General features: G+C 40.0%; 8 protein-coding genes across 8 annotated transcripts; 6 read left to right on the top strand and 2 right to left on the bottom strand. All coding sequences in view use genetic code 12, as the record gives it.

Annotated features, from left to right (window-relative positions):
* Positions 1 to 1,106: 1,106 nt before the first annotated feature.
* On the top strand, positions 1,107 to 2,408 carry RJT20DRAFT_97944 (NADH dehydrogenase, internal, ubiquinone; the record flags this gene model as incomplete). The annotated part of the gene is made up of 1 exon (XM_064921695.1): positions 1,107 to 2,408. The coding sequence occupies one exon, from the start codon at positions 1,107 to 1,109 to the stop codon at positions 2,406 to 2,408; it is 1,302 nt and encodes a 433-aa protein (XP_064773065.1).
* A 188-nt stretch (positions 2,409 to 2,596) lies between these two features.
* Positions 2,597 to 4,133, top strand: RJT20DRAFT_54066 (uncharacterized protein). Its single transcript, XM_064920580.1, has one exon. It carries the CDS (start codon positions 2,786 to 2,788, stop codon positions 4,037 to 4,039), a length of 1,254 nt encoding a protein of 417 aa, XP_064773064.1. The 5' UTR covers positions 2,597 to 2,785; the 3' UTR covers positions 4,040 to 4,133.
* On the bottom strand, positions 4,134 to 5,247 carry RJT20DRAFT_54065 (hydroxyacyl-thioester dehydratase). Its single transcript, XM_064920579.1, has one exon. It carries the CDS (start codon positions 5,123 to 5,125, stop codon positions 4,229 to 4,231), a length of 897 nt encoding a protein of 298 aa, XP_064773063.1. The 5' UTR covers positions 5,126 to 5,247; the 3' UTR covers positions 4,134 to 4,228.
* An 87-nt stretch (positions 5,248 to 5,334) lies between these two features.
* RPF1 (rRNA-binding ribosome biosynthesis protein) lies at positions 5,335 to 6,501 on the top strand. Its single transcript, XM_064917545.1, has one exon. It carries the CDS (start codon positions 5,379 to 5,381, stop codon positions 6,267 to 6,269), a length of 891 nt encoding a protein of 296 aa, XP_064773062.1. The 5' UTR covers positions 5,335 to 5,378; the 3' UTR covers positions 6,270 to 6,501.
* Positions 6,502 to 9,192: 2,691 nt separating this feature from the next.
* Positions 9,193 to 13,405, top strand: MSN5 (karyopherin). Its single transcript, XM_064920577.1, has one exon. The coding sequence runs from the start codon at positions 9,385 to 9,387 to the stop codon at positions 13,213 to 13,215; it is 3,831 nt and encodes a 1,276-aa protein (XP_064773061.1). The 5' UTR covers positions 9,193 to 9,384; the 3' UTR covers positions 13,216 to 13,405.
* Positions 13,406 to 17,117: 3,712 nt separating this feature from the next.
* RJT20DRAFT_136142 (uncharacterized protein) lies at positions 17,118 to 18,176 on the top strand (the record flags this gene model as incomplete). Its single annotated transcript, XM_064918456.1, has 1 exon — positions 17,118 to 18,176. One exon carries the CDS (start codon positions 17,118 to 17,120, stop codon positions 18,174 to 18,176), a length of 1,059 nt encoding a protein of 352 aa, XP_064773060.1.
* A 2,261-nt stretch (positions 18,177 to 20,437) lies between these two features.
* IPK1 (inositol pentakisphosphate 2-kinase) lies at positions 20,438 to 21,736 on the top strand. The gene has a single exon (XM_064920578.1). The coding sequence runs from the start codon at positions 20,567 to 20,569 to the stop codon at positions 21,653 to 21,655; it is 1,089 nt and encodes a 362-aa protein (XP_064773059.1). The 5' UTR covers positions 20,438 to 20,566; the 3' UTR covers positions 21,656 to 21,736.
* A 655-nt stretch (positions 21,737 to 22,391) lies between these two features.
* On the bottom strand, positions 22,392 to 24,422 carry NCP1 (Ncp1p; the record flags this gene model as incomplete). Its single annotated transcript, XM_064918455.1, has 1 exon — positions 22,392 to 24,422. The coding sequence occupies one exon, from the start codon at positions 24,420 to 24,422 to the stop codon at positions 22,392 to 22,394; it is 2,031 nt and encodes a 676-aa protein (XP_064773058.1).
* Between the last annotated feature and the right edge of the window lie 43 nt (positions 24,423 to 24,465).

Raw genomic sequence — 24,465 nt, 5'->3', positions numbered from 1 at the left:
AGTCATCATGATTGCAAAATACTGGTACTGTATACGCAATATGCACCCGAAGTCACAGGATTAGGCTTAGTGACCATAACCCACAGGTCTGTTATACTATTGGTTTATTAGGTGGGGGGATAGTAAGGCTTGTATGTCTAAGTCTCCTAACAACAGAACTTAAAATACAATAACCAAAACTCTAATAAATTGGGTATACGATAACTCGTTCGATTTTTACAGTGAACTTACTTGCAGACAATGAATTTCGGGGTCCCTAATTACCAACAAGAATAACGTTCCTATTGCGGCGACAGAGTAGGCATTTTATGACAAGTCTTTTTTCCAGTGATTCCTACCGTTAGCCCTGTGATTTACCATTAAACAATAAACCAGCTCCGGGTTCCATTGTGTCAAACTAAAGCACATTTTGACGTGTCATTAAACCGACATGTTGCACCATTTCTTGATGGTAGAGCATACATCCGGTGGTTTTTGAATCCGCAGGTACTGCACTTGACAGTAAAGATTCACACATGATGCAGGATGCCTGAATTCGGATGCATTTCATAACGAATTATTTTGCCAGCGATGGTTTCGATAATTTTTTTAAGGTTGCTGCCATTTGAGTTAAAAACGGACAAGTAAAGCGATCATACGTTCTTGGTCCGTGCAATAAAGCAACTTATCAAGTCCTCCGTCACCCACAGACCCTGTAAGTTTTGTCAATCTTTCGTAATTTCTTTTCGATTAGTGAAGAACCCTATAGCAACACCATTGCATACCAGTAGACTCTCCTCATCAGAGACGAAATTCCGGAAAACGAGCGTGAGAGATCAAAAAGATAAGCCAATAGCGGATGAGTAGCTTTTTGAGAAAAAAAAAACCTACTTGGCAATTTTAAGCTTTTAAAGCCATTTCTTTTCTAAGAAAAAGAGTGGTTGTGTATTGTGGTTCTTAAGTTCGCTTCTGATCATCGAGAATCTGTGCCTAGATCTTATAGACGGCTCAAACATATTTAAAGGGGGTTCTCCGCAGTGCGTCGTAGCCACTTTTTTCATTCTTTTAGCATGTCTTCTTCACCAGAAAAGTTGATGGCATCGTTGACAAACGCTTCGGAGGTCAACATGCCACTTACCACGCCAACAGTGCTTCGCCAAACCGTAACCTCTATTCTGACCCCTTTCACTACTAACATATTAATCGTCGGAGGAGCTTATGCTGGATTAGCGGCCATAAAAAGCTTACAAGACCACTTAACCCAAAAGTCAACATTGCCTCAATATAAGCTGTGGTTCGACGATCAAACCTCAAAGATTTCTATTACTCTTGTGGAGCCTCGTGCTGGATTTCTTAATATTATAGGCATTCCTCGAGCTATCGTTGACCCGGACTTTGCAAAGACACAATATGTTGCTTTCAGCGAGTTGAACGGACTACAGTTTGATAAAGTTATTTCCAAAGATGAGCAGGTAGCCCAATCATTAACTATAGAAGGAGACAGTACTAATGGAAAGTTTGGCTTCGAATTGACTTATGTTCAAGGTAGTGTAACTTACTTGGACGAACACAAAGCACAATATCAACTAAATGAGGACAGCGCAAAAGCTATAATTGATTTCGATTACGTCATATTGGCATCAGGTAGAGACAGGAGTTGGCCCACAACCCCTGAAGCTTATACTTTCAACCACTACATGAAAGAAATGAATAAAGCTCACGAAGAGATAGATAAGCACCAAATAATATCCGTGATTGGAGGAGGGGCCGTGGGAATAGAAATAGCTGGTGATGTCAAGAATAGATTCCCAGAGAAAATAGTCAATTTAATCCATCCTCATGAAAAGTTTCCTCCCGAGCCATTAAGCACCGACTTTCAGGATGCTATTCATGATTCTTTACTAAGAGGAGGTGTGAAATTGTACACAAACACCAGAATTTCGGAGGAATCCTCTAATGGAGACTTGAAAACTACCAAAAATGAAACAATTAAGTCTTCCTACAATTTTTGGTGCACCTCCCACAAGAATAACACTGAAATACTTTCAAATGATTTGAAGGCTCAATTCGTGACCTCGAAGAGAAATATCCGAGTAAATGAGTATTTGCAGTTGTCAGCGGATGGATCTGAGCATCCTAATTTCTTTGTGATAGGAGATTTAGTGGACTTTCCAATCATCAAGTCTGCTGGTTGGGCAATGTACATGGGACGTCAAACAGCTAATAATATCACAAGTTTAATCTTGGACCATAGATTATTAGAACCATTCCCCGATTTGTCTGTTATGCCTAGTGGCATGGTCCTAGTCGGTGGAAACGAGGAAATCGTCAGCGAACTCGGAGGAGAAGTATCTTTAAATCATGAGCATTACGTTCAAGAATATAAAGATTATTGTATTGGTAAAGTACGGGCGACATTGGGACTTTAAGCAAGAATTTTTTCTCAGAATTTTTTCTCCTTATGTAGAACATTATAGACAATTAATATACAAAATAACATTTCCGAGGCGTGATGTCCGATATCTGATCCGAATATTACTAAGGGTGTATTCACTTGATCATCGACCGGATCAGATAATTATCTCCGTATTCCTAAATATATCCTAGCTATCTCCTAGATCTATTGCTGTGAAAAAATCCAAAGTACGGAAACTGTCCAAAAAAATAAGCGACTCCACATTCGGAATTGATGCAAAATTAATGGAACATGGATAAAGTATAAAAGCGACAAGCGGCCACAGGTTTTGGAGAAGAGAATATATGGAAGTATACCTTAGAACTATCACTCCGCTTTAATACCAGAATTATGACAATAGCTATTTCTAACTTCGAAAAAGGTGCAAGAGCAATTGCGCTTAAGACAAATATTCTTATTGTTGGAGGTTCTTTCGCGGGATTAGCAGCCTTGAACCAATTCCATAAGAAGTTCAGCAAGGAACCACAGGAGAGGAAAATTTCAGTCACGTTGGTCGAGCCTAGAGCTGGGTTGTTCAATGCTCTTGGTGCTCCCAGGTGTATTGTCAACCCAGAATTTGCTCAAACGCAGTATATTCCTTTTACCAAATTTACCAAGTATAGCTTTAATAAGGTCCTCACAGCTGACCCTAGATTAAAGGAAGAATTGCTCAAGAGCAACTCACAGGGAAGTCCGTTAGAGTTGAATTTTATTCACGGTAAGATCAACTCATTAAATGCTACAGAAGCCCAGTATCAATTGAATGGTTCTGACAATAAATCGAACATCTCCTTCGACTATGTTATTTTAGCCAGTGGAAGGGATCGCCAGTGGCCTGTTACTCCCAAAGCCCACGATAAAGCCATCTTCTTAGACGAAATGAAGGATAGCAGGAAGAAAATCGCTGATAGCCAAATCGTTTCCGTTATTGGTGCTGGTGCAGTTGGTGTGGAATTAGCGGCTGATATTAAAGTTGAATTTCCTGACAAGACCGTCAACTTAATTCACCCCCATCCAACATTCCCACCGGAGCCACTAGCTGAGTCTTTCAAGGAGCTGGTGAAGAAGAGTTTCGAAGATGCTGGCGTGAAGTTGCACTTAAATGTAAGAATCGCCGAGGAGATGGAAGGCGGTGATTTAGTAGCTACCAATGGAGATGTTATTTCTTCAGATTTCAATTTGTGGTGTACCGCTTCCAGAAATAACTTAGACTATCTTTCAGATGAATTGCAGACAAAGTTTTTGAGTCCAAAGAAGAACCTCTCTGTCAACAAATACTTGCAATTGAGCAGGGATGATAACGAATTACCAAACTTCTATGTTGCAGGTGATCTCGTTGAAATTGATGTAATTAAGTCAGCAGGATGGGCTCTACACATGGGAATACAAGCTGCAGATAATATTAGCAATATGATTTTGAACAAAGAACCAGAGACTACACTTCCAGATGTTTCCTTGTGGCCCAAGAAGATGGCTATTGTTGCAGGTAAGGGCGATATAATTTCTTGTAGAGGTCCTGATGTTGTCATCAACGAACCAAGGCTAGTACAAGAATTCGTTACTTATAGGTTTGGTTCCTGTTTTGAAATTGTTGGCTATGAATAGAAGCTTTTTAGACATACACAACATAGACGAGACACCATTATACGAGGTTTAACAGTGATCTAATCGATACCTTGTTTTAAGAGTCAATTGTCCAATGAAAACCCAGCGCCTTGTTTATATAGCGAATAGAATCCTATTTAGAAAATTTTAAATTAATATAACCCTTATGTTCACTCAGGCCAGGCACTCTTAAATTGTTCGAAGAGCTAGGAAACCGTCTAGATATTTCTTGCCCAAATTCTTATTAATGATTGCAATATTGTATTCCGATTCGGAGTCCTTGCTATACGCTAGTGTTATCTCTTCATCGACAAAGCAAGGCTCAATATTTTTGTAAGTGAATTTCTCGAAGTTGACGTTCGGATGCAATTGGCGAAACCAGTAAAGAGCTAGCGTAACCATGAATGGTCCGTGGACTATGGTGTTGGGCAATTGCTCTATTTCTTGACAATACTGTTTGTCATAGTGAATTTTATGAAGGTTATAAGTCAACATACTGTACTTGAGTAAAGACACAGGGGTCAACTTTAATGCAATGGTGGAATCGTATTGGGGGTAGCTGTGAGTTAATGTTCTCCCTTGGTAATCATCATTGGAATAAACCAAAGTTCTTGTTTCCTTAAGTAATGGATTACCGTGATGGTCGGTGAAATCTCGATGTATATTAACGAAAGTAGACTCTCCAACGGTTCGAATCAGATGGACAGCCTCTTCACATCTTATTGTGCCGTCGAAATGCTTTTCTGAAGCAATTCTGAAGTCTAAAGTGCCCCTGACCCACATTCGTCTTTTGAACAAGCCATTGCCTTCATCGTCGCATGGAGCCTGGTAATTGTCGTATCCGTCCTTTCCCAATGTCGAATTGGATTGGTTATTATACACAAAGTGCAATCCGCTTCCCCAGAGCTCATTCAATTTAGCTCCCTGTTCCTCAAGCCTTTCATGTTGCAAGTTGCTGGGGAAGACCGAGTTAAAGAGATCTATTACATGGTTAGCAGGTCCTACAGATACATTGTCGTATATCACCCACCGTTTCTGTTTTATTGCCCGAGCCCATGAACTCACTACGTTTCTATGCAAACCCATCGATGTGCGTCCATCTGCTACCGACACTCAGCCGACAAAAGAACAACTTGGTTAAAATACTCACTTCTTGTTCTTTAATCTCAAACATCTATACTGTTGGTATTGTTCCGTGCCTGCCCCTCATTTTCCGCACCTGTATCAACGGGAAAAAAATAAGCTCATCGTACAAATAAAAAAAATTAGAGATGGAGTGAAATATTAACGATAAGTCTATTTTGTATAAAGTTTTTGTAGTACAACAGTAGCAGTGAAGATGGCTGGAGGTAACACGTCGGAGGCGTTAAAGAATATCAAAAACAAACAGAGAAGACAGAAAATCTTTGGGGAAATTAAGCATGACAAGAATAAGCAAAAGCACAAATTAAGAGCAGAAAGAGCCAAGGAAGAGAGATTGAATCCAGAGTTGAAGGAGGAAAGATTGGCCAATAACATCCCAGCAACCATAGAAAGCAAGAGAGTGTACGATGAAACAATAGCGGCCGAAGTAGAAGGTGAGGACGAGTTCCAGCAATACTTCTCTTCAGGCGTAGAGCCTAAACTCTTGCTCACCACCAGTGAAAACGCAAAGAAGCCAGCATACGAGTTTGCAGACATGATCATGGACTTTTTGCCCAACGTGACGTTCATCAAGAGAAAGAAGGAATACTCCATGAAAGATATCGCTAAGCATGCCAAAAATCGTGATTTCACTGACTTGCTTGTGATAAACGAAGATAAGAAGAAAGTCTCTGGAATAACATTCATTCATTTGCCAGATGGCCCAACTTTTTACTTTTCAATCACATCAATAGTAGATACCAAGGAAATTGAAGGTCATGGAAGAGCCACTGATCACATTCCGGAGATTGTGTTGAACAACTTCAACACCAGAATGGGTAAAACTGTGGGCCGTATGTTCCAGACTATCTTCCCTCACAACCCCGAGATTGTCAGTAGACAAGTCATCACATTGCATAATCAAAGAGACTTCATTTTCTTTAGAAGACACAGATACATCTTCAGGAATGAGGAGAAGGTCGGTTTACAGGAGTTGGGACCTCAATTCACGCTTAAGTTGAGAAGAATGCAAAAGGGAATAAGAGGAGAAACCGTTTGGGAGCACAGACCAGACATGGAGAGAGACAAGAGAAAGTTCTACTTGTAAGGAGATCTTCGTGTATACTAATGCTAGTGACTTTGGGCTCTTTGTATCTGGGTTTATAGATTCTTACCCAAGTTTGTACCCATTGTATGAACCTTTTTAGTCATATTTACAATAGTATAATATTTACGTCATTTCAGAGCAACGCATTGAGGAATGTAGGTATACTCAGTAGAACAGTAGGCCTATTTGTATAAAAATAAGCACTTACATTAGATTTTAGTATGTTAGGTATTCGATTTCTATGTCGCAAACTGATATTTTGTCATTTTTGACACTATCAAATCTCACGCATTCTTTGTTTAAGAAAGACAGCGCTACCAAAAAGAATACAACAAGGATTTGGCGCTTAAGGGGCAGACAATAACGTTTAGTAAGTCAGGAGGGTATTGGCAAAACTATAAGAGAGAGACGAAGGTATATTTCAATTAATTTGTAAAGAAGAAAGCATAGGATTGGATGAAAAGGGTGAAGCAAGAGTGCCCAGCCATCCAAACCCTGAATTCAAAGCAACAGGGCGAGACGACGACGTTACACTGAGATTATGGCAATTACATGGCGGAGGAACTGCTGTGCATAAAATGCAACACCGTAATTCTAAGCCAAGACTACAAAAAAAGGGGAGCCGTTTGGCGAAGGGGAGCGTTAAGGGAGATTTATCCTATTGAACACTATTCAACGATATTCAACACTATTCAACAGGAACACCAGTGATCTGGCTGTTTGTTGGAGAGGTAGGATGGAGAAGTATACTCTTCTTCTATGATAGAAATAGGTAGATCTTTTTAGGTAATAATACCCCAATTGGGAATTAATGGAGGTGAATGCCGCGTTTTTGGTTAATTCATTTTCCGCTCTTTAATAATTTTTCTTACCGAGCGAGAATGATTATCCTCACTAAATGCAACGATTGCCCACTAATTTTCACAAAAGTGATGAGAGTGATGTTTGATATAAAGGTGCCATATTTCTAAGAGGATTGCTGGGGAACTTCCCAGCAAGGTAGTAGGGGGATTTCAGGGTGATCTGCTTGAAATATTTGACTCGACAAGGACCTTTCTACGAGGTTAGATTTTTTTGTTAGATGTGTTCTTCCCCAGAATTTCCGCTTGCTTCCCTCTATATTGAGATCCTGAGATTTTTTGGGTCACTGTTTTGCTCATAAACATCTCTCCACCTGCTGGAAGAATAGAATAAGGCGATACTCTCTATCACTGAGTCTGAGTCGATTTTGCTATGGAATTAAAGAGAACGTAGTCACACGCCCAAAGTGTCATACATTTGCTCTACTCTTCTCAGTTTACAATATGTAGTCAAATGGTGTCTTCCCTGCGGTTTCAACTCACGGCTAAAGGTCGATACTTGTATCTAAATAGTCTCCAAGAAAGCTGGTGGTATGCCGTAGATTTCTTGGAGTACTATCGGTAGTTTATACTCTCTGCGATATTTCTTTAGGGAAGTAATTTCGCTCAATGTGCCCTTTGTGTAAGACTTTGAATTCTTGGATATGTATTTGCTAGCTCAAAAAGGAAGAGACTCCGTGTTGACTTTGCTTGAGGTAAATAGTACATTCTACTGATCCTGAACTCACACTGAGAATACTATTACGATATTTAACTACTCTCACTAAAAAGAGAATATCGAAAAGCTCATCGACTCACAGTATTGACTACAGTATATCAATATATACACTTTGTGAGTTACAGAACCAAGTCTCCTCTCACCTTGGTAAAGGTATTTATTTTATTACAATATAAATCTGACCTTATATCCGTCACTTTCTCTCTCTCTCTCAGACAATACTGTCTATTTGATCAGTGGATCTTTACCTAAATCATCCCACCGTGACTTACGGAGCACTCCCCACATAATACTGCTCACTGGTCAGTGTTAGGCCGACATCTCACTGCTTACTCATTTACTTCTCACAGTTCACTGCCTGCTCTCGGCCTACTCGTTGCTCTCTGTATCCGAATAACTACACACTAAGAGACAGATGTATATCGCTCAATACTCACAGAATTGTATATCTTTCAGCACAAACTCTCTAACCAACTCTCTTCATTAACTCTTTTCACCGACTCTCTCACTAACTCTCCTGTTTTCATCACTATATATATTTAACTGCTCACACAATTATCACTACTCTCTCACTCACAGAAAACTTACTCACTCACTCACAGTACTCACTTACAGTACTCACTCATAAAACACTACTCACTACATACTCACTACTCACTACTGTCATTACTCTCACCACTCTCATTACTCTCATTACTCACAGCACTACTCACTCACAGAATACTTACCCACTCATAGAAAACATACTCACCACTTGCTACCACTCACATAATACTTCTCACTACTTACTCACAGAATTCTCTCACCACTTGCTCACATAATACTTACTCACTACCCACTCTCACTACTCACTCACACAACCCTCCCCAACTCCCTCCTCCCACCACTCACCCACCTCGCCCTGCACACTATGCACGTGTATTTCCCTTCCGCCTTTTGCTCTTCAAGGCTTCCTTTCAGTCAATGGGAAAAGATAAACACTCCAAACGGCGTGCTATCCAACTGTTTCCTTTATCAAGTTCCTGGTAGTTTAGGCCCCGTGCAGCTCTCCGTTCCCGGTTCGTGTTCTCGCCTCCATATCCGATACGAATCCGAGCTGACGTTCAAAGCTGTTCTGTCTTCCATACTACTAGTATTACCAAGCGGCAGTTAAATCGCTCAAATCGGTCAACTTCGACAAATTCACAGCAAAAGTCGTCGGTAAGCCTGTTTCCCCAGATTCAACTCGCTCCTCGCCCCATACAGCCACATCCACAAAGACTCACAGTCTATAGGGCCACAAATTACTCACATTGACATCAATTCCCTGTCCAAAGAGTCTCAATCCCACTATTCTCGTGTGTACATAGAAGCCATTATACTGTACAAATTGCTGCCACGGCGTTATAGACAAGGTATCACCAATAGAACACCACCGGGGAAATATTATACCACTAAAAAAGCTATTCCCACAAATCCATTGTATATATCTGAACGTTATACCCATTAGGATTGCCCTGTTAACCATTAAAGTTCCCAAGGACTACCTCCCACACACATGACAATGGACAGCGGCGGAGTGTCCCAGATTATCAACGCCCTTGAAGTAGTCTACGAACCGCGTTCGTCAAATGACCAACGTCGAGAGGCCCAAGCATTCCTAGAGTCTATTCGTTCCAACGATGAACTGCCATTCTGGGGTTACCAGCTTGCATTGCCCGAGAACAACGGCAAGAACTACATAGTTCGTCATTTCGGGCTAAGCTTACTCCAACACTCCATTAACAGTCGGTATCATCTTTTTGACACCACCAAGACTCTTGCTGTTCGCAACTGGGTGGTGGAATTAAGTACAAAAATCATGGCTGATGACCCCCATTATATCAAGGAGAAAGTTGCATTTTTATGGGTAGCAATTGCCAAAAGAGTTTGGGGATGTTATCTTGTCAAAGGCTACAACAAGGATAATATCGAAAATGAAAATGCCAACCCGTCATCTAATTCCAACAATAATTCCAACAATACCAATAACTCTACAATTGCCAATGCCACCAATATCACTAATATCACTAATATCTCCAACAACATCTCCAACATTGCCACAGATCCAAACTCCAAGCCACAAGTTACCGAACAGGAAGCTTCCGATGGTTGGGCATCAATGGACGCAGATCTCTGGAAGCTCTGGACATCAGGTTTCACCTGCAGAGAGCTTTCTCTTATTATCATCCGTACTCTCTTCGAGGATATATACCTCTTGGACGATCCCATCGCATCAAAGAGAACTGTTATTCTCAATCAGTTGAGTGTCCTCATTGTAACACCATCATCCGTCCTAAACTCCATCTATGAACACAATGAAAATGTGTCTATTTGCAAGGCCATCCAGTCAGGTTGGTTTGTGCAATGGTCACAATTTCTCATTGAGATATTACTGAACAACGATTTCAAAAGTAACACATGTCAAATATTTGTACCCAAGATTCTCCTGACATTTAAAACTTGCTTGCACTGGGTACAGCCAGCTGTCTTACGATCCGAAAATATCATGCAAACGCTCATCAATATACTTACGATACCCGATGGGAAGCTCAAAACATTGGCTGTTGATTGCTTGCACATCCTTTTCACGCGTAACTACAACAATGCCGAGGACTTTGAATTCTTCATTGGCTCTATATTCACAAGCGAAGGTGTTCTGAAACTCACACAGTTTTATCAATCGTTGTCGATTGATGCTGACGATGTCGATGAGCAAATATATTCTCTTCTCAAGAAAACTGTTGAGATGATAGTCAGTTTGAGTGAATATCTCAATATTTCATCTAAGAACAAAGTGTCTTGGGAAAAGGCAGATGTGGACAATTATCTTCGGCTCGTATTAGCAACCACTAACCATCCGAGTTTGATTATCAGTGGCTTATCATTACAAATGTGGGTCACAATTCTCAGATTCGACGAATTGAGCTCCAAAGAAGCCATTATAAAAATTTTGCTCGATCTCCTTGAAATTGCAGCAAATAGAACCATAAATTATACCTATGATGACAACCATGTGTCCAAAAAATACTTAGACGTAGACTTTGACTCCACTCCAGATGCTAATTCCTTCCTCCAGAACTACAAGAAATTCAATGAAGACATAGTGAGAATAACTATTTGTAAAAAGCCAGAAGAAGGACTTATGTGGTTAGAAAACAGACTTCAAACTTTCTTTTCTTCTGAATTGGGAAACCAGTGCATAACTCAATACAAACTTGATGAGAAGTCCGAGGCATTGAACTATGGTACGTCACAATTCAATATTATCGAGAACTGTATCAGAGGTATTTCAAGATGGAGAATATGGTATAGTGGAGATGATTTTGAAATAGTTAATGATAGACTTAACAAACTCGTGGAGAGTTTAGGAGAACGTTTACTTGCTATGAATATAGCTTGCCCATTACTTATACGTAAGCAAGTGCAAACACTTGTGCAGTTTGCACCATTACTTAAAGATGTCTCACCATTGATGTTCCAGGTCCTTGAGAGAATTCTCACAACTGCAACGTTTGAATACCCTCCAAACATCACAGATGAAGAAAAGGAACTCATTAGAGATTTAAGAACGAGTTGTGGTACTGAGCTCAACAGATTAGCTTATATTATGCCAGAGTCATTAAAGAAGATCTTTGCGGACTTGGAAAATGTGGTGGCAAATATCCTATCATCTAAAAAGGTAACCGATCATGAGAATGTAGCTTTTAAGTCGTTTCTCTTGGTTATAGCGTCTCGTTCTTCTATCAATGATAAGGACGAATTATTTGCTAAGATTGTTGATCCAGAACTAGCAGCATGGTCGGCTCCGGAAACTGAGAAAGGTTTAATGGACCTTCATTGGTTTATGGAAAGGATGGGAATTGTAGAAATTGCGCTGTACTTCCAGAGTAGAGGTATAACAGCTAGCACAAACTTGTTAGAGGCAAAGATGGATGAAGAAGGTAGACTTTTGAAGAACAAGTTGAAGGATCATTGGTCGTCGATTTTCCCGATCAGAGCAACTAGAATTTTCATCCAGTACAGTATTGAGAAATTGGGACACGAGCTGACCGAGTACTTGAACTTGCTCAAGCTTTGGAAACCCAGAGTTCAACCGATTATTCCTCATATCCTCCAGTTATTGACACAGATTCAAGCCTACCACAACCCAGAAAACTGGAATGACTTACCGGATGCAGTCCAATCATTCGTGAGATACAGTTGCATGGAACGTTTTTGGCAACAAGGAGTCTCTATTCAGTCTAAGGAGACATTCATAGAAGAAAATGTCAAGGCAGCGCTTACCCTCAGAGACTTTGCGGATTCCGTCGGGCACTTGATAAGATATACGAGGGAATATGCATTTTTGACAATAGGCTCGTTATCCCAATTGGAAGACACTCTATACGAAATCCCTAATATTGCCACTATGATCTGGAAAGCTGTTGCTGCAGACACTGTTGGAGTGACTTTGCACAGTTGGAAACACATGATCAACAGCTGCTTGCGTTCAGTCATCAAATTTTGTCCAGTGAAATATGTAGACGTGTTTATGGCGGAATTGCTTCCAAAGGCATTCGTGGATATTGATAAGTTGATTGTGTCTAGGTGGGAAAAGGTTTACCAGAACGGTTTGAAATTGCAAGGTAACGAAGACGATGAAACCTTATCTGAAGAGATGATGGAAGAGCATATGCTTAGACAGTTGACTGCAACTGTTGTGCGTTTCCTCATGGACGTAGTATCTCAATACAATTCCAAGACCACCACTGACACTCAGTTTGCTTGCAGAAGGCTAATTATTGAAAATAAAGAAGTAATGGCACCATTCCTCCAAATCTGCTGCCACATTATAATGTTCAAGGATACTAAGTGCTCCTTCAACACAATCCTTGTTGTCAGAAATGTTCTCCTGGACATCCTTTTAAGGGATGATGAAGTAGACAAATTCTTGTGTGACAACTTGATCAAAGCACTTCTTCATGTATTGATGGACGACTACTTTGTTGAAACTCATGGTGAAGCAGCTATCGCTTTGACAACTTTATATTGTACCCTCAGATCGAAGAATGACTATCCAGCCAGAGTAATGATTCAATACTTGCCTAATATCAATACCCATCATGTCAGCAACTTTGAGACTCTTTTGGTTAGCTCGAAGTCATTGAAGCACCAACGTGCTGCTCTCTTAGAGTTGGTTAGAATTGCCAAGGAGGCAAATGGAGATGACTTTGATGACATGGATAAGCGTAAGAAGCAACTTGAAGCAGCATCTGCAGCTCGAAAGAAGAAGAGTTCGTCTGTTGATGTGATGAATGACCCCTACACTGAAAATGGAGCCTTGAACAATCTTTTCGGAGAAGATTGAATTGGACGCGGTAACATTCTTAATCCAGCGTTTAATTTAGAACAAGAGCCCATGACTGATGACTTGCCGTGTACAAGTATACAAATGCAACACTCCCTAAGTATATTACCTGCTACATATGTATATATCGATAAATTTGTAATACTAAATCAAAAGATTGACTTATAGTTCTGAAGGAATCTTGAGTTCACTATAGAATGGTGCAGTAACTAAAATAGAGAGGGTTCCGTTAACCAACTCTTTTTCCCTTGCAGACGAATACTATATTATTTTTCGTATATATGATATACATCTGTAACAAGATGTATATCTATAACAATAGGCACCCATTCCTGCCATTCCCATTCATCTGTCCAGCCAAAGCTAAAGTCCTTATTTCGCAACCGTATCCACCTAACAACATATATATCAACACCAACATATATATCAACACCACCATATATATCAACACCAACTTATATATCAATGCCAACATATATATCAATGCCAACATATATACCTATAAAAACGTATCTCTCTATCCTAACCCGCAGCCATCCCACACATATATATCAATACCAACACATACACCTCTAACAATATCCTACCTGCAGCCATTCCCTTTAATCTATCCCGCCCATACTCCCCCATTTCGCAACCATTCTCACCGACCGGCGCGCCGGATTTCCACAAAAAAGTCGTGCGCACGCCATTCAAACATGGCTTTATCCAAACGAACTTGAAATATCAACAGACACTTGTGACGAGTAACGGTAGTTGAAAAGGCAGTACTACCATACACGAGGAAACATACTGTATTGAATTTGTTCGATTTTGCAGATAACTGGAGTTACTAGATCGCGAATTGAAAATTTCAGAACGATTTTATCTTAGTTATTGATCTAGAAACGTGTACTAGTGAGCTGTGGTGAAACCAAGAACAAAGAACCAAAAAAAGTTTCAGGTACCAAAGGACTGTCAAATCGTGAACAGACTACGCACCAAAGACCTTTTGTAGATATAAAATCGTATACACTAATCGCAGGCGCACAATAGAACCAATTGCATATACACAGCAAGGTTCAATAGCGAAAAAAGGTAAGAAAGTATACAAGAACTGTTGTTATTGCATAGCTTTCTACTATATCTAATTGTAACAAAGTGAAGTGACATCCACACACAAATAACATTCAAAATGCCTATCAAATCACTCGAGTCGTATCTTTTCGAGCGCAAATTGGCCAACACGAGCTCAATTGAAATCCTCCAGAATGCCACCATTGGTATTGACGTGGAACACTACTTAAGCAGAGTCTATACGTTCAAAAAGGAGCAATTCTTGGCTGGAATTGGTGGGGTGCCCACATCGTTGAAAGATTATATCCAATCAGACTTAGAAGTATTCACGGAGTTCAACATTAAGCCAATCTTCGTGATAAATGGATTGAACATCCAATTGCAAAGTACAGAGTACAAGACCAACGAATTATCACCCCAGGAGCAACACCTCGAGTCAACTTGGTCCAAGATCGGCAGTAAACAGCCTTATTCATATAACAACATCGAATCTTTCCGTTTATTCACAGATCCATTATTATTGAGACCAATAATCAATGATCTCATAAAGTACTTCATTGAAATCGGCATTGATTACTTGATTGCCCCTTATGATTCCTCCTTCCAGTTGTCATATTTATACCAGAATGGAATCATAGATTCAATTTATGGATCTACCGACTTGTTATTAACTAAGATTGATAAGTTCATCTTAGGAATGGAATTTCAGTCCAAGGACTTCAGATTCATTGACAAGCAAAAGGTGCTCAGCGAGTTGAACCTTTCTGAGAGACAATTCTTAGACTTGAGTTTGATGGTTGGATGTAATATTCAACCACACACATTTCCAAACTTTCCCCCTTTGCCTAAACCAAATCCAGTACAGCCATACCCTCAGTTAAGCTACTTTAAATTGGGTTTAGATATCATCTACCAATACAACTCATTCAATGGTAATACCAATGATTTACATGGATACATTGTGAATCTCAATGATCCTAAGTTATTAGAGTTGTATTACAAGGGTCATTCTGCAATTAAGTTCTTACCAATTCTTAACAAAGAGGGTTATGTCGAGTTGTATAGCGTGGAAATGGCCAAGCTTGGTTTAGAAGATAGTCCCGAATTTGTCTTCCAGGGCGACGAAGAAGACACGTTAAGCGATGGCATCGCTGCTACAGCCAAAAGTGACTCAGAAACCGAAAATGGAAAGTCTAGGAAGACGGTCAAGGTGCCAAGCGACGTGCATGAAATCATATCTCAGAGATTACCTCCAGAATTGTACTTCTACCAATCTATTGGTTTGCTACCTCTAGAGTTATTAGAGTCCATTACCAAGGGCCACCTAGATGTCAGACCAAGCTTGGAAAGTGGCTTAAGTGATAGTTACAAAAGATTGATAACCTCTTCTTTCTACAATGAGATTTTAGATTCTCAGTATAATCTTATAACCCAGCTATTGGCTAGATACTACCAAGTCAAAAAGATTAATGTTAAATACTGGTATAAAGATGATGTCTTAGAATTGAACAACCGGATAACTCCACCAATCTTCAAGAGAGTGGATAAGTTGTTCATACAAAATGACCATTCCACAGAGGAGTTTAAATTGACTAAATTCTTTACTAAGTTGACAGAGTCAGAAGACGGCTATACTACTGAGAAAGAACTTAAGACAAGAGAGGATATTGTATCAACCGTTCTTTTGAGAGCTTTATACTTATTCAATATCATCGACAACAAGAGCAAGAAATTGTCTTCAGTGGGAAGAGTCTTGAAAAAATATGCCGAACAGCATGGAGCAGAGACTTTAGAAGCAGACATGGAGTATTTGGTATTGCTTTTATTCCTTATCAGCTCTAAGACTTTGAACTTGAGAGAATCCAACAGAGAATTTTCTAGCGTACCTAGATTCTTTAAGGACTTATCTTCTGAGAATGGCAACAGCATTGAGTTGAACAATGATGATTTAAAGCATATTACTTTAATTTCCAGAATTTTCTCCCTTCATAAGTTCAATATTGCTCCTATAAATTACCAAGGGCCTATCTCCAGAAACTTGCTTAACTTCAGGTCTCACGTGAAGTTCATTTCTACTAATTTGATCAACACTATCGAATGTTTGTTGGTGGATCTCATTGTTCACCAAGAGAAAAATAATCTCAAGACTAGCTATACGGCAAAGGACGATTGGTACAAGCTTATTGACCAATTGCCATTCTATAAGGACGTGAACAATACCTTATTAGGCGTAGTTGCTGAAATTTACTTTGAATACTCTGCCAGACAAAGCAAGATCGGATCCAAATCCAAGGAAGAGATTATCAAGGGCAGCAGAGATCACTTATTGAACCAAGTGTATCAAATCAACACTCCATCGTTCAACATCAATGTCAATGGCGTGAATTCGATTACCTCAAGCCAGCTTTTGGGTGACATTGCTAGCGGAGTGACCTTCTGGAATAAGTTTGTAGCTTTAGCCAAAATCATCAACGAGGAAGACAAGACCTTGGTAAGTGACGATTACTACAAGGGAATAGTGTCTACAGACGAATTCTTGAAGAGCTATGTCTAACTCCAAACTTATATATAGATATTATAGAATCAACCCAATGCAATATTTATATATAAACTAGTTTCCTTCTCTATAACTACTATACTAAGCCCTTTGTTTGACACCATTCACCTTCCATTCTCTATGAGTCGATCTCCGTCGTTTGTCGAAATCTTCCAAAATGCGACACCAAAAATGTCAATCTCTGCGATTGACAAACCAGAGTGAAGATGTATGGAACAGATAGAGAAGACAGTAGAATTGGGCTTTATTTAGGTGTACTCCTGTAGTGGCCGAGGTTTATAGTTATAAGATGTCTATTTCATCGTTCCGTACATCTAAGAGTCTCTTTGGACGAGTTCCAACCCAAGTTTTCAGAGGGTTCTCTGTTTCTGGTGCTCGTCATAACATCGAGAATCATATAGAACTCGCCGCAAAACCCCAATTTACTGGTGGTGGGCCCTTTGTGGAGTTGCCTAGCTTCACTCCAATAGGTAGCCCCAGTAAACTTCTTAATATCTCGTTACCACAATCCTCCAAATTGAGCATCAGAAGTGGGTCTATGGTTGCCATTAATGGAGATCTACAGAAAGTGAAAAGTTCTACAAGGTTCTTAACTTCTACAACAGATTACCAGGAATTGGAGTCAGCAACCCCAGTATCACTTGTGATAAACGGAAATAATGGCAACTATTCGATCATAGAGATACACAATCCCAATGAGGAATGGGTAGTGTTGAATCATGATAATATTATAGCATGGACAGGGTTTGGGTTTAAACTTGAGCCTATCAGCCTATTCCAGAAATTGCTGAGTTTCAAAACCAGCGGAAAAGGGGTGCTTGTAGTTAATGGAGATAATGAATTGTTTGCAATTGAAGTGCCTTCTAATGAAGAGATATTGGTGAGTCCACAGTCATTGATTGCCACAACAGTGAAACCTAATGTTCAAATATTAAAGAGAGACAACAAATATCTTACCCCAATTGAGAGCACACCGATCTTAAGAAGCTTGAGATTTCCAAGAATTACTTTCCCTAGACACGGAGTTCTCGGGCTGATTACTATGTCTATAGAGTCATTTACACGTTCACTCAGAGCCAATATCTTGAAAGGTTTAGAAACTCTGGGGATGAGGTCTGGGTATGCATCCTTAAAGCAATTTTTAGCTCCTGTGGGTCATTACTTGCATGTCTTCTACGATAAGTCAAAATTGTTTCTTATCGACCGTGCAATCAAGACAAGTCCAATTTACTTCAAGATAACTGGGCCAGCACGGTTATTAGTTAATAGCGTAGGGGAGAGTCATACCGGCAATCGCAGGACCTTTACCAAAAGAGAAATAGAAGCTATTTTTAATCGCAGACAATAGACGTGGATACGTGAACTCTTGGGGTCCTGGACATCAAAAGATAACTAGAACACATGAATTGTAAAAGATACCCGAGCATGAAATATAACAAGCATAACACTGACCAAGGAGAACTAGCTTGTGCATTTTACCGTCAAATGGCATGTCAATTCCAGGGGTCCATTCCGCCTCGAAATTAGGATGCATTATCAGTGTCTGGTAGCTCCTCAGGAACAGCTAGAACATACCAATGATTAAAGGGCCGATTCCGAAGAGGTTGGGGAGTGCAGATCTTGTAACAGGCGGTTGAGGTTAAAGTAGACCAGGCTGAAAGGTGTTAAAGATGAAGAATGAAAATACATAGACTTTTCAAAAGAGCCTGACTTTAGTAAATAAATTTATTCATATAATTTATTCATACCATTTGAATGTCTCTAGACGTATTTCTTCTCTCGTAGAGTTAAAGTTTTGTTTCGTAATTAGTGGGGCTTGCAATGGTTCGTAAGTATAAAAAAAAAGAATCCAAACGGCACAGCCCAACACTACTAGTCTTGTGGAACATATGTAAGGGCCATTATTCGTAACATACTCTCCTTATGTCTTTGTTCCAATCTTCCAGAACAGGGGCAACAACAATGGAAATCTTTCACAGGATCGGCCCACAGACACGCAGGTTAAATTAGGGCCGATTAGATACGATTTCTGGAGACTAGACCGTTTCAATGTGGATGTTGGAACAGGAATAGCAGGAACAGTAGTTCATCAATGGCTAAATGGTCTTCAAATGAATCCAGAGTCCTATTTTTAGAAAGAATACTTTTTGTAAACGCGTTCTTGTGATTATGATTGGTGATTGTGATAATAGAAGTCATCATGATGGTGATTCTGTCTCTGACTATGCTGTTGAACTCTTTGGGGTGTGTTTTAGTACAGGGCGGCGTATTGTAATTGCGTTGATATAATTTAGAGAAGGTGAAGCTATGCTTTTGACTGGAGTTGACTTTAAGTGCTGGGGTTAGGCTTAGTTTATAATATTATTATTATTATTATTATTATCATTTTCATCGTCATCATCAATTTTTTTTTGAAATATATATCTTAAACCATTATGGAGAGTTCAAGTGAAATTTAACTGGTTGCTGATGAGTGGTTGGTATACTTCCATCGTTCCACGTTAGTTCAAGATCTCATGGCCATCAACTGATGGTTCTCGACCCATTTAAACTTAGTTCCATGAATTCGTTCTAGTAGAACCCAGAGTACCTCATGGCACTCAATATCAGATCTATAGCATATAGCCCTACCTGGTCAACTGCTGGTACCGCCGAAATTAGCCTCTCCTTTGTACATGGTTCATGTCCATTGCAGGTTTGCTTTGTATCTCTTGCAAGGCGGTCTGTGCCTGTGATTAGCCCTGTTGGTGGTACGGTGTAAGGCTACATTCTTGTGCGTTTTGGAAGACTGATGGAGTGTTGGTGGATGCCTGATTCGTCACAGGTGAGGCATAGTTGTTAGTGCGGGACATTGACTAATTGGGTTAACTTGTGGTATGTATGGTGGATGATTGATTCATCTATTAGTTGGAGATATTTGTGGTGGGAGTATTAATTGTGAATATGTGAATATGTGAATATGAGAGTATGTGAATGTGTGAATGTGTGAATGTGATGCACGGATAATATACATTAATACGACGAGTATTGATGAAATATGAAATATGAATTATGTCTATTATGTCTATTATTTCTATTATTTCTATTATTACATTTTTATCACTATAATATCATTTTAGTATATTATTAGAATCGGTGGGAGGTTATTATTGGCTGTGTTTTTTTTTTTTTATTTCTTCTTTGTATACTGTACTCTTACTTGGTAACATGCTCTGGTAGAGGTTTAGATTTAGACACCTGGATATTACATGCAATATGAATTATTTCTATTTATTTTTTTTTTGTATAGTTGTATTACTGTATTTATAGTAATTTCTGGCATATCTGTTTTTTTCTATTATCAAGGATTTTGTTCTTCGGTCCTTATGCACTTTACTTCTTCGTTGTTCTTATTACCATCAAGAATATTAATTGTATTATTAGATAGTTGCAAGTATATTTACAATAATAGCAACTACATTCACAATAATATTACTTGATAGAATTTGATTTCTGGCTTGTTTCTTGGTTCTGGTCCTCAATTGGGAAGACATTTGCTGCTGCTACATCTACATTTAGTTACTAGACATCTTCTCGGGCCATCACAGGGCAATATTCGATTTGTTAAACTGCCAATAGAGGCTTTTCCACCGACTTCATAGCCATTCTGCTCTCAGCAACCCTCCATTCAATCCCGTTTGCATTGTTTCTCTTGCTTCCCCGTCATAGCCTATCCCACAACAGTCCTATGCCCGAATTATGGAAATTTCCAAAATAACGAACCCTGATGAATGGTCTTACTTCGCCAAGGGTGCTGCTAACATCTTGTTCAGGTACAATGGCACCAATGACTACCTTCGCCACAAGCTTCTCCGTGTCCGCTTGCTCAAGCAAGACGACCAGTACATCTCTACCTGTGAATTGTATGATTTCATCGAGTTGAAGTGCAAACACTTGTTTCCACAGCAAATCATCGATATCCAATTGATTGTTCTTACCACCGACTTCGTCAACGAATTGGACTCCAAAGGAAATCAGTTGATGCTTAAGGAACGCTACGGTCTCTTGATCCCGAATATTCTCGATGGAAACTACGAAAAGCAGACATTGTCTAAGAATTGTACCTTGTACTACGACTCTTCACCACAGACTTCAAGTGATAGAATTGATTCTGTGATCTTCGAGATCAAGCCCAAGTGGCTCTATGATAATACAAATTATAACTACTGCAGAACTTGTCTGTACAACCAGTTACGAGGGTTTTCAAGGCACTTCTGTCCTTTGGATTTCTTATACAAAGAGTCTATAGATGAAGGCTTGGATGATTTGTTCAAACCAATAGCCTCAGACACATTGCATACAATAGAGGTAACCAACAAGATTCCTTTGAAGCAGTTATTCAGAAACTTCCTAAATAACCCAGAGAATGTGTTCCAGAAGCTCAAACAGTACCAAAAAGTCACCAATAAGAAAGACCGGATCATGGCATTAACATCGGCTAACGATGTGCTGCTGAGCTTATCGCTTATTATGACGTTGAGGGACGTCGGGCTCTTTATCAAGTTCGAAAAGTACAATCCTCATAACAACTCACATAACTCTCATAACAACGTCGATAATATCATAACCATAGAAGGTTATGGCAAGTTCTTGGTGACATGCAATATCTACGACTTGGACTTGAAGTCCAAAATGAAATACAAGCACTGGTTAGAAGTCGAAGAAAAGCTACAAGGGATTTACTATTCGTCCAATACCCAGTGGAGACATTGTATCAAGGATCCAGCCGAACGCCAGAAGAAAGCGGAAGCACATGGCATTGAAAGCGGTCATAATGACGACAAATAACGTACTGGCGCCCTTCAAGAGTAGAGTGCAGCAGATCATCAGTTCCCTGTTAATAGTACTCACCAAGATTCATGGATTTCCCCTTTTGAACTAGTAATATTGAACTATCTCCAACTTTATGCTGGTACAAGTATTCCACATACTGGCTAAACATCCCATTCATGCCATTGAGTTCCGATATCCAAAGGCTCAAATTATTGCGGACTAATGAACACATAAAACCATCGACATTTGGGCACAATATTGATTACAAGATTGATCACAAGATTGATATAGATGCTTCCGTAAGCTGTACATCTATATTTGGTTACTACCGACGAGAACATTCTCCATGTATATTGAGAGTCATGGAGATACACTAAAGCAAATATTAATGTGCTCCACAGCATTGACAGGGAATGATAATACGAAGGCAAAACATTCAATAAAAACGTAGATACAAAAACAATATTATTTATTTAGGGAAAATGTATATAACTTTATTGAATAAGAAAGGTTCCATATCATAGGACAAATAAAGAAAACTCACTTAATGGACGTTTTCCTGAATCTAAGGCCTACATATTCATCCAGATATGTATATATATATATATATTGACCTAAGCAAGAATTAAATCTAGGATTAAAGGTACGAAACTAACACTAGGCATATAATAAATAGGCCGAAGAGCTTGCTCTTTCTTCTAATAATTTTGACAGAGATAATGACCAATCGTCCCTTTCACGAACGAACCGTTTACCAAACATCTTCTTGGTATCTGTTTTGCACTTTATAGGATCTGAGCAAATCAGCAGCCTTGTCCTCAGCGATTCCTCTTTCGTTGGCCAACACCTTGGCCAAACTTGCCTGGACATCTCTAGCCATTCTACTGGCATCACCACACACGTAAATGAAGGCACCGTCTTCTAACAACTTATTAATCTTGGACGATTGTTCTAAGATCTTATGTTGCACGTAAACCTTCTTGTCGGTCTCTCTGGAGAATGCAGTGTGGATCTCAAACGAGGAACCAAGCTCCTTGGCGTACTGTGGCCATTCTTCCCTGTATAAATAGTCCTCGTTTTCTCTTCTACATCCAAAGAATAACACGGTTTTTCCTATAGGAGTGCCTGCCTTCTTCTGTTGAACTCTCTCTCTGACAAAACCTCTCAATGGAGCAACACCAGTACCAGGACCGATCAAGATCACTGGAGCGGATGGGTTAGTTGGCAATTTGAATGTAGATCTTCTGACATGGATGGGCAACTTGAACTTAGAATATTTACCTCTTGGACCCTCTAAGTCGTAGGTAACAGCTGGCTTGAATGGAGTGTGGTTCTGCTCAACTTCAACATTCTTCAACAAATTAGTAACAACACCTGTGACAAAACGGTCTCCGGCTTCTTCAGCTTCAACGACGGCAGTGACGTTGATGGTCGTCTTTTCGGTCAACGATGAGGACGAGATGGAGTAGTAACGTGGTTGCAAGTGGGAAACCGATTCAATTACGAATTCAAATGGCACAGCGCTCCATGGCTTTCCTCCCGATATAAGGAGCAAAGCATCGGCAATATTGAGCTTCTTGGTAGTCACTTCATCTGCAAAAGCTTGCTTGTCGTTACCAAGTCTGGTGACTTCCTTTTTAGCTTCGGCACCTGGGGCAAAGGCGGAAATTGACAACAAGAACTGTCTAGAAATAGGACCAGTGATCTCCAAGTGGTGTCTAATGACAGCACCGTAGGAAATTGGGGTAGGGAAAGGAAGATGAATTGTAGAATCCAAGGCCTTCAAGTCGAACACAGTGTCGAGCTTTTGCTCTAATCCAAAAGCCTTGACGAAAGTAGCGATGGTCTCATTGGCATTAGATGGCCAAATGGCGACGTGGTCACCAGTTGTGTATCTCAAATTAGAGCCTGAAATATCAAATTCAACGTGGACACACGATCTGTCTTTGGAAGTGAACAATTCTCTGGTCTTGGTGATAGGAGCCAAGTAAGGATGAGTGTTGTCAAATGGACCCTTGGTCAAATCAGATGATCCAGTGATATATGACTTGTCTGGCTCACCTTGAGATACAGACTCGTCTTCGATAGTTAAGAAGTCACTTTCTTCCAATTTCAATCCTGGTTCGTATGTTAACTCATGTTCTTCAAAGTTCAAGTTGTTCTTCAACGAGTCAAACACATTATCCTTCCAGGTTAAGAAATCTTCATCTAAGGTACCAGTACCGTCGTCACCTTCACCGTAAGGCGAGAATCTTTCGGCACCTTTCTCTTCAAACTTGGCGTCAAGGTCTTTACCGACTTTGTTGTAGAATTCGTAAGTCGAGTTACCCAATCCGAAGACGGTGTAGGATAAAGTCGACAACGAGTCGGCTTCGTTGAATAACCACTCGTAGAACTCATTGGCGTTGTCCGTAGGCTCACCTTCTCCGTAAGTGGCCATGAGGAAGAAGCAGAGGGTGTCAGATGTGATATCAGCGAAGTTATCGAAGTCGTAATCAGCAAAGTCCACAGTCATAGTCTTCAATCCGAAACGAGATGAGAGTTCTTTAGAGAGTTTGGACGCGTAGTCCTCAGCGGTTCCCGTCTGGGATCCGTAGAAGATAACGGCGTTCTTGGAGTTGTCCTTGATCACTTGCAAGAGGTCTCTGCCTGCCACTGCGGCGGTGGGAAGGAATCCAGTGGACTCTGGTTCTGAAGGGAAGAACTGAGTTTTGGCGATGTATGCCAACACAGCGACGGCGAGAGCCACCATCACTGAGAAGTCCAATGTGTCTAAGGCCATTGTGAAGAATGATGTGTCAGAGCTGGCTGTTGAAGTAGTAATG

This window comes from Scheffersomyces xylosifermentans, assembly GCF_036884685.1.
Source record: "Scheffersomyces xylosifermentans strain CBS 12540 chromosome Unknown RJT20scaffold_6, whole genome shotgun sequence".
In the NCBI taxonomy this organism is placed as follows: domain Eukaryota; kingdom Fungi; phylum Ascomycota; class Pichiomycetes; order Serinales; family Debaryomycetaceae; genus Scheffersomyces; species Scheffersomyces xylosifermentans.
Note: the sequence above shows the minus strand (reverse complement) of the source record. Positions and strands in the feature narration are given on the sequence as shown.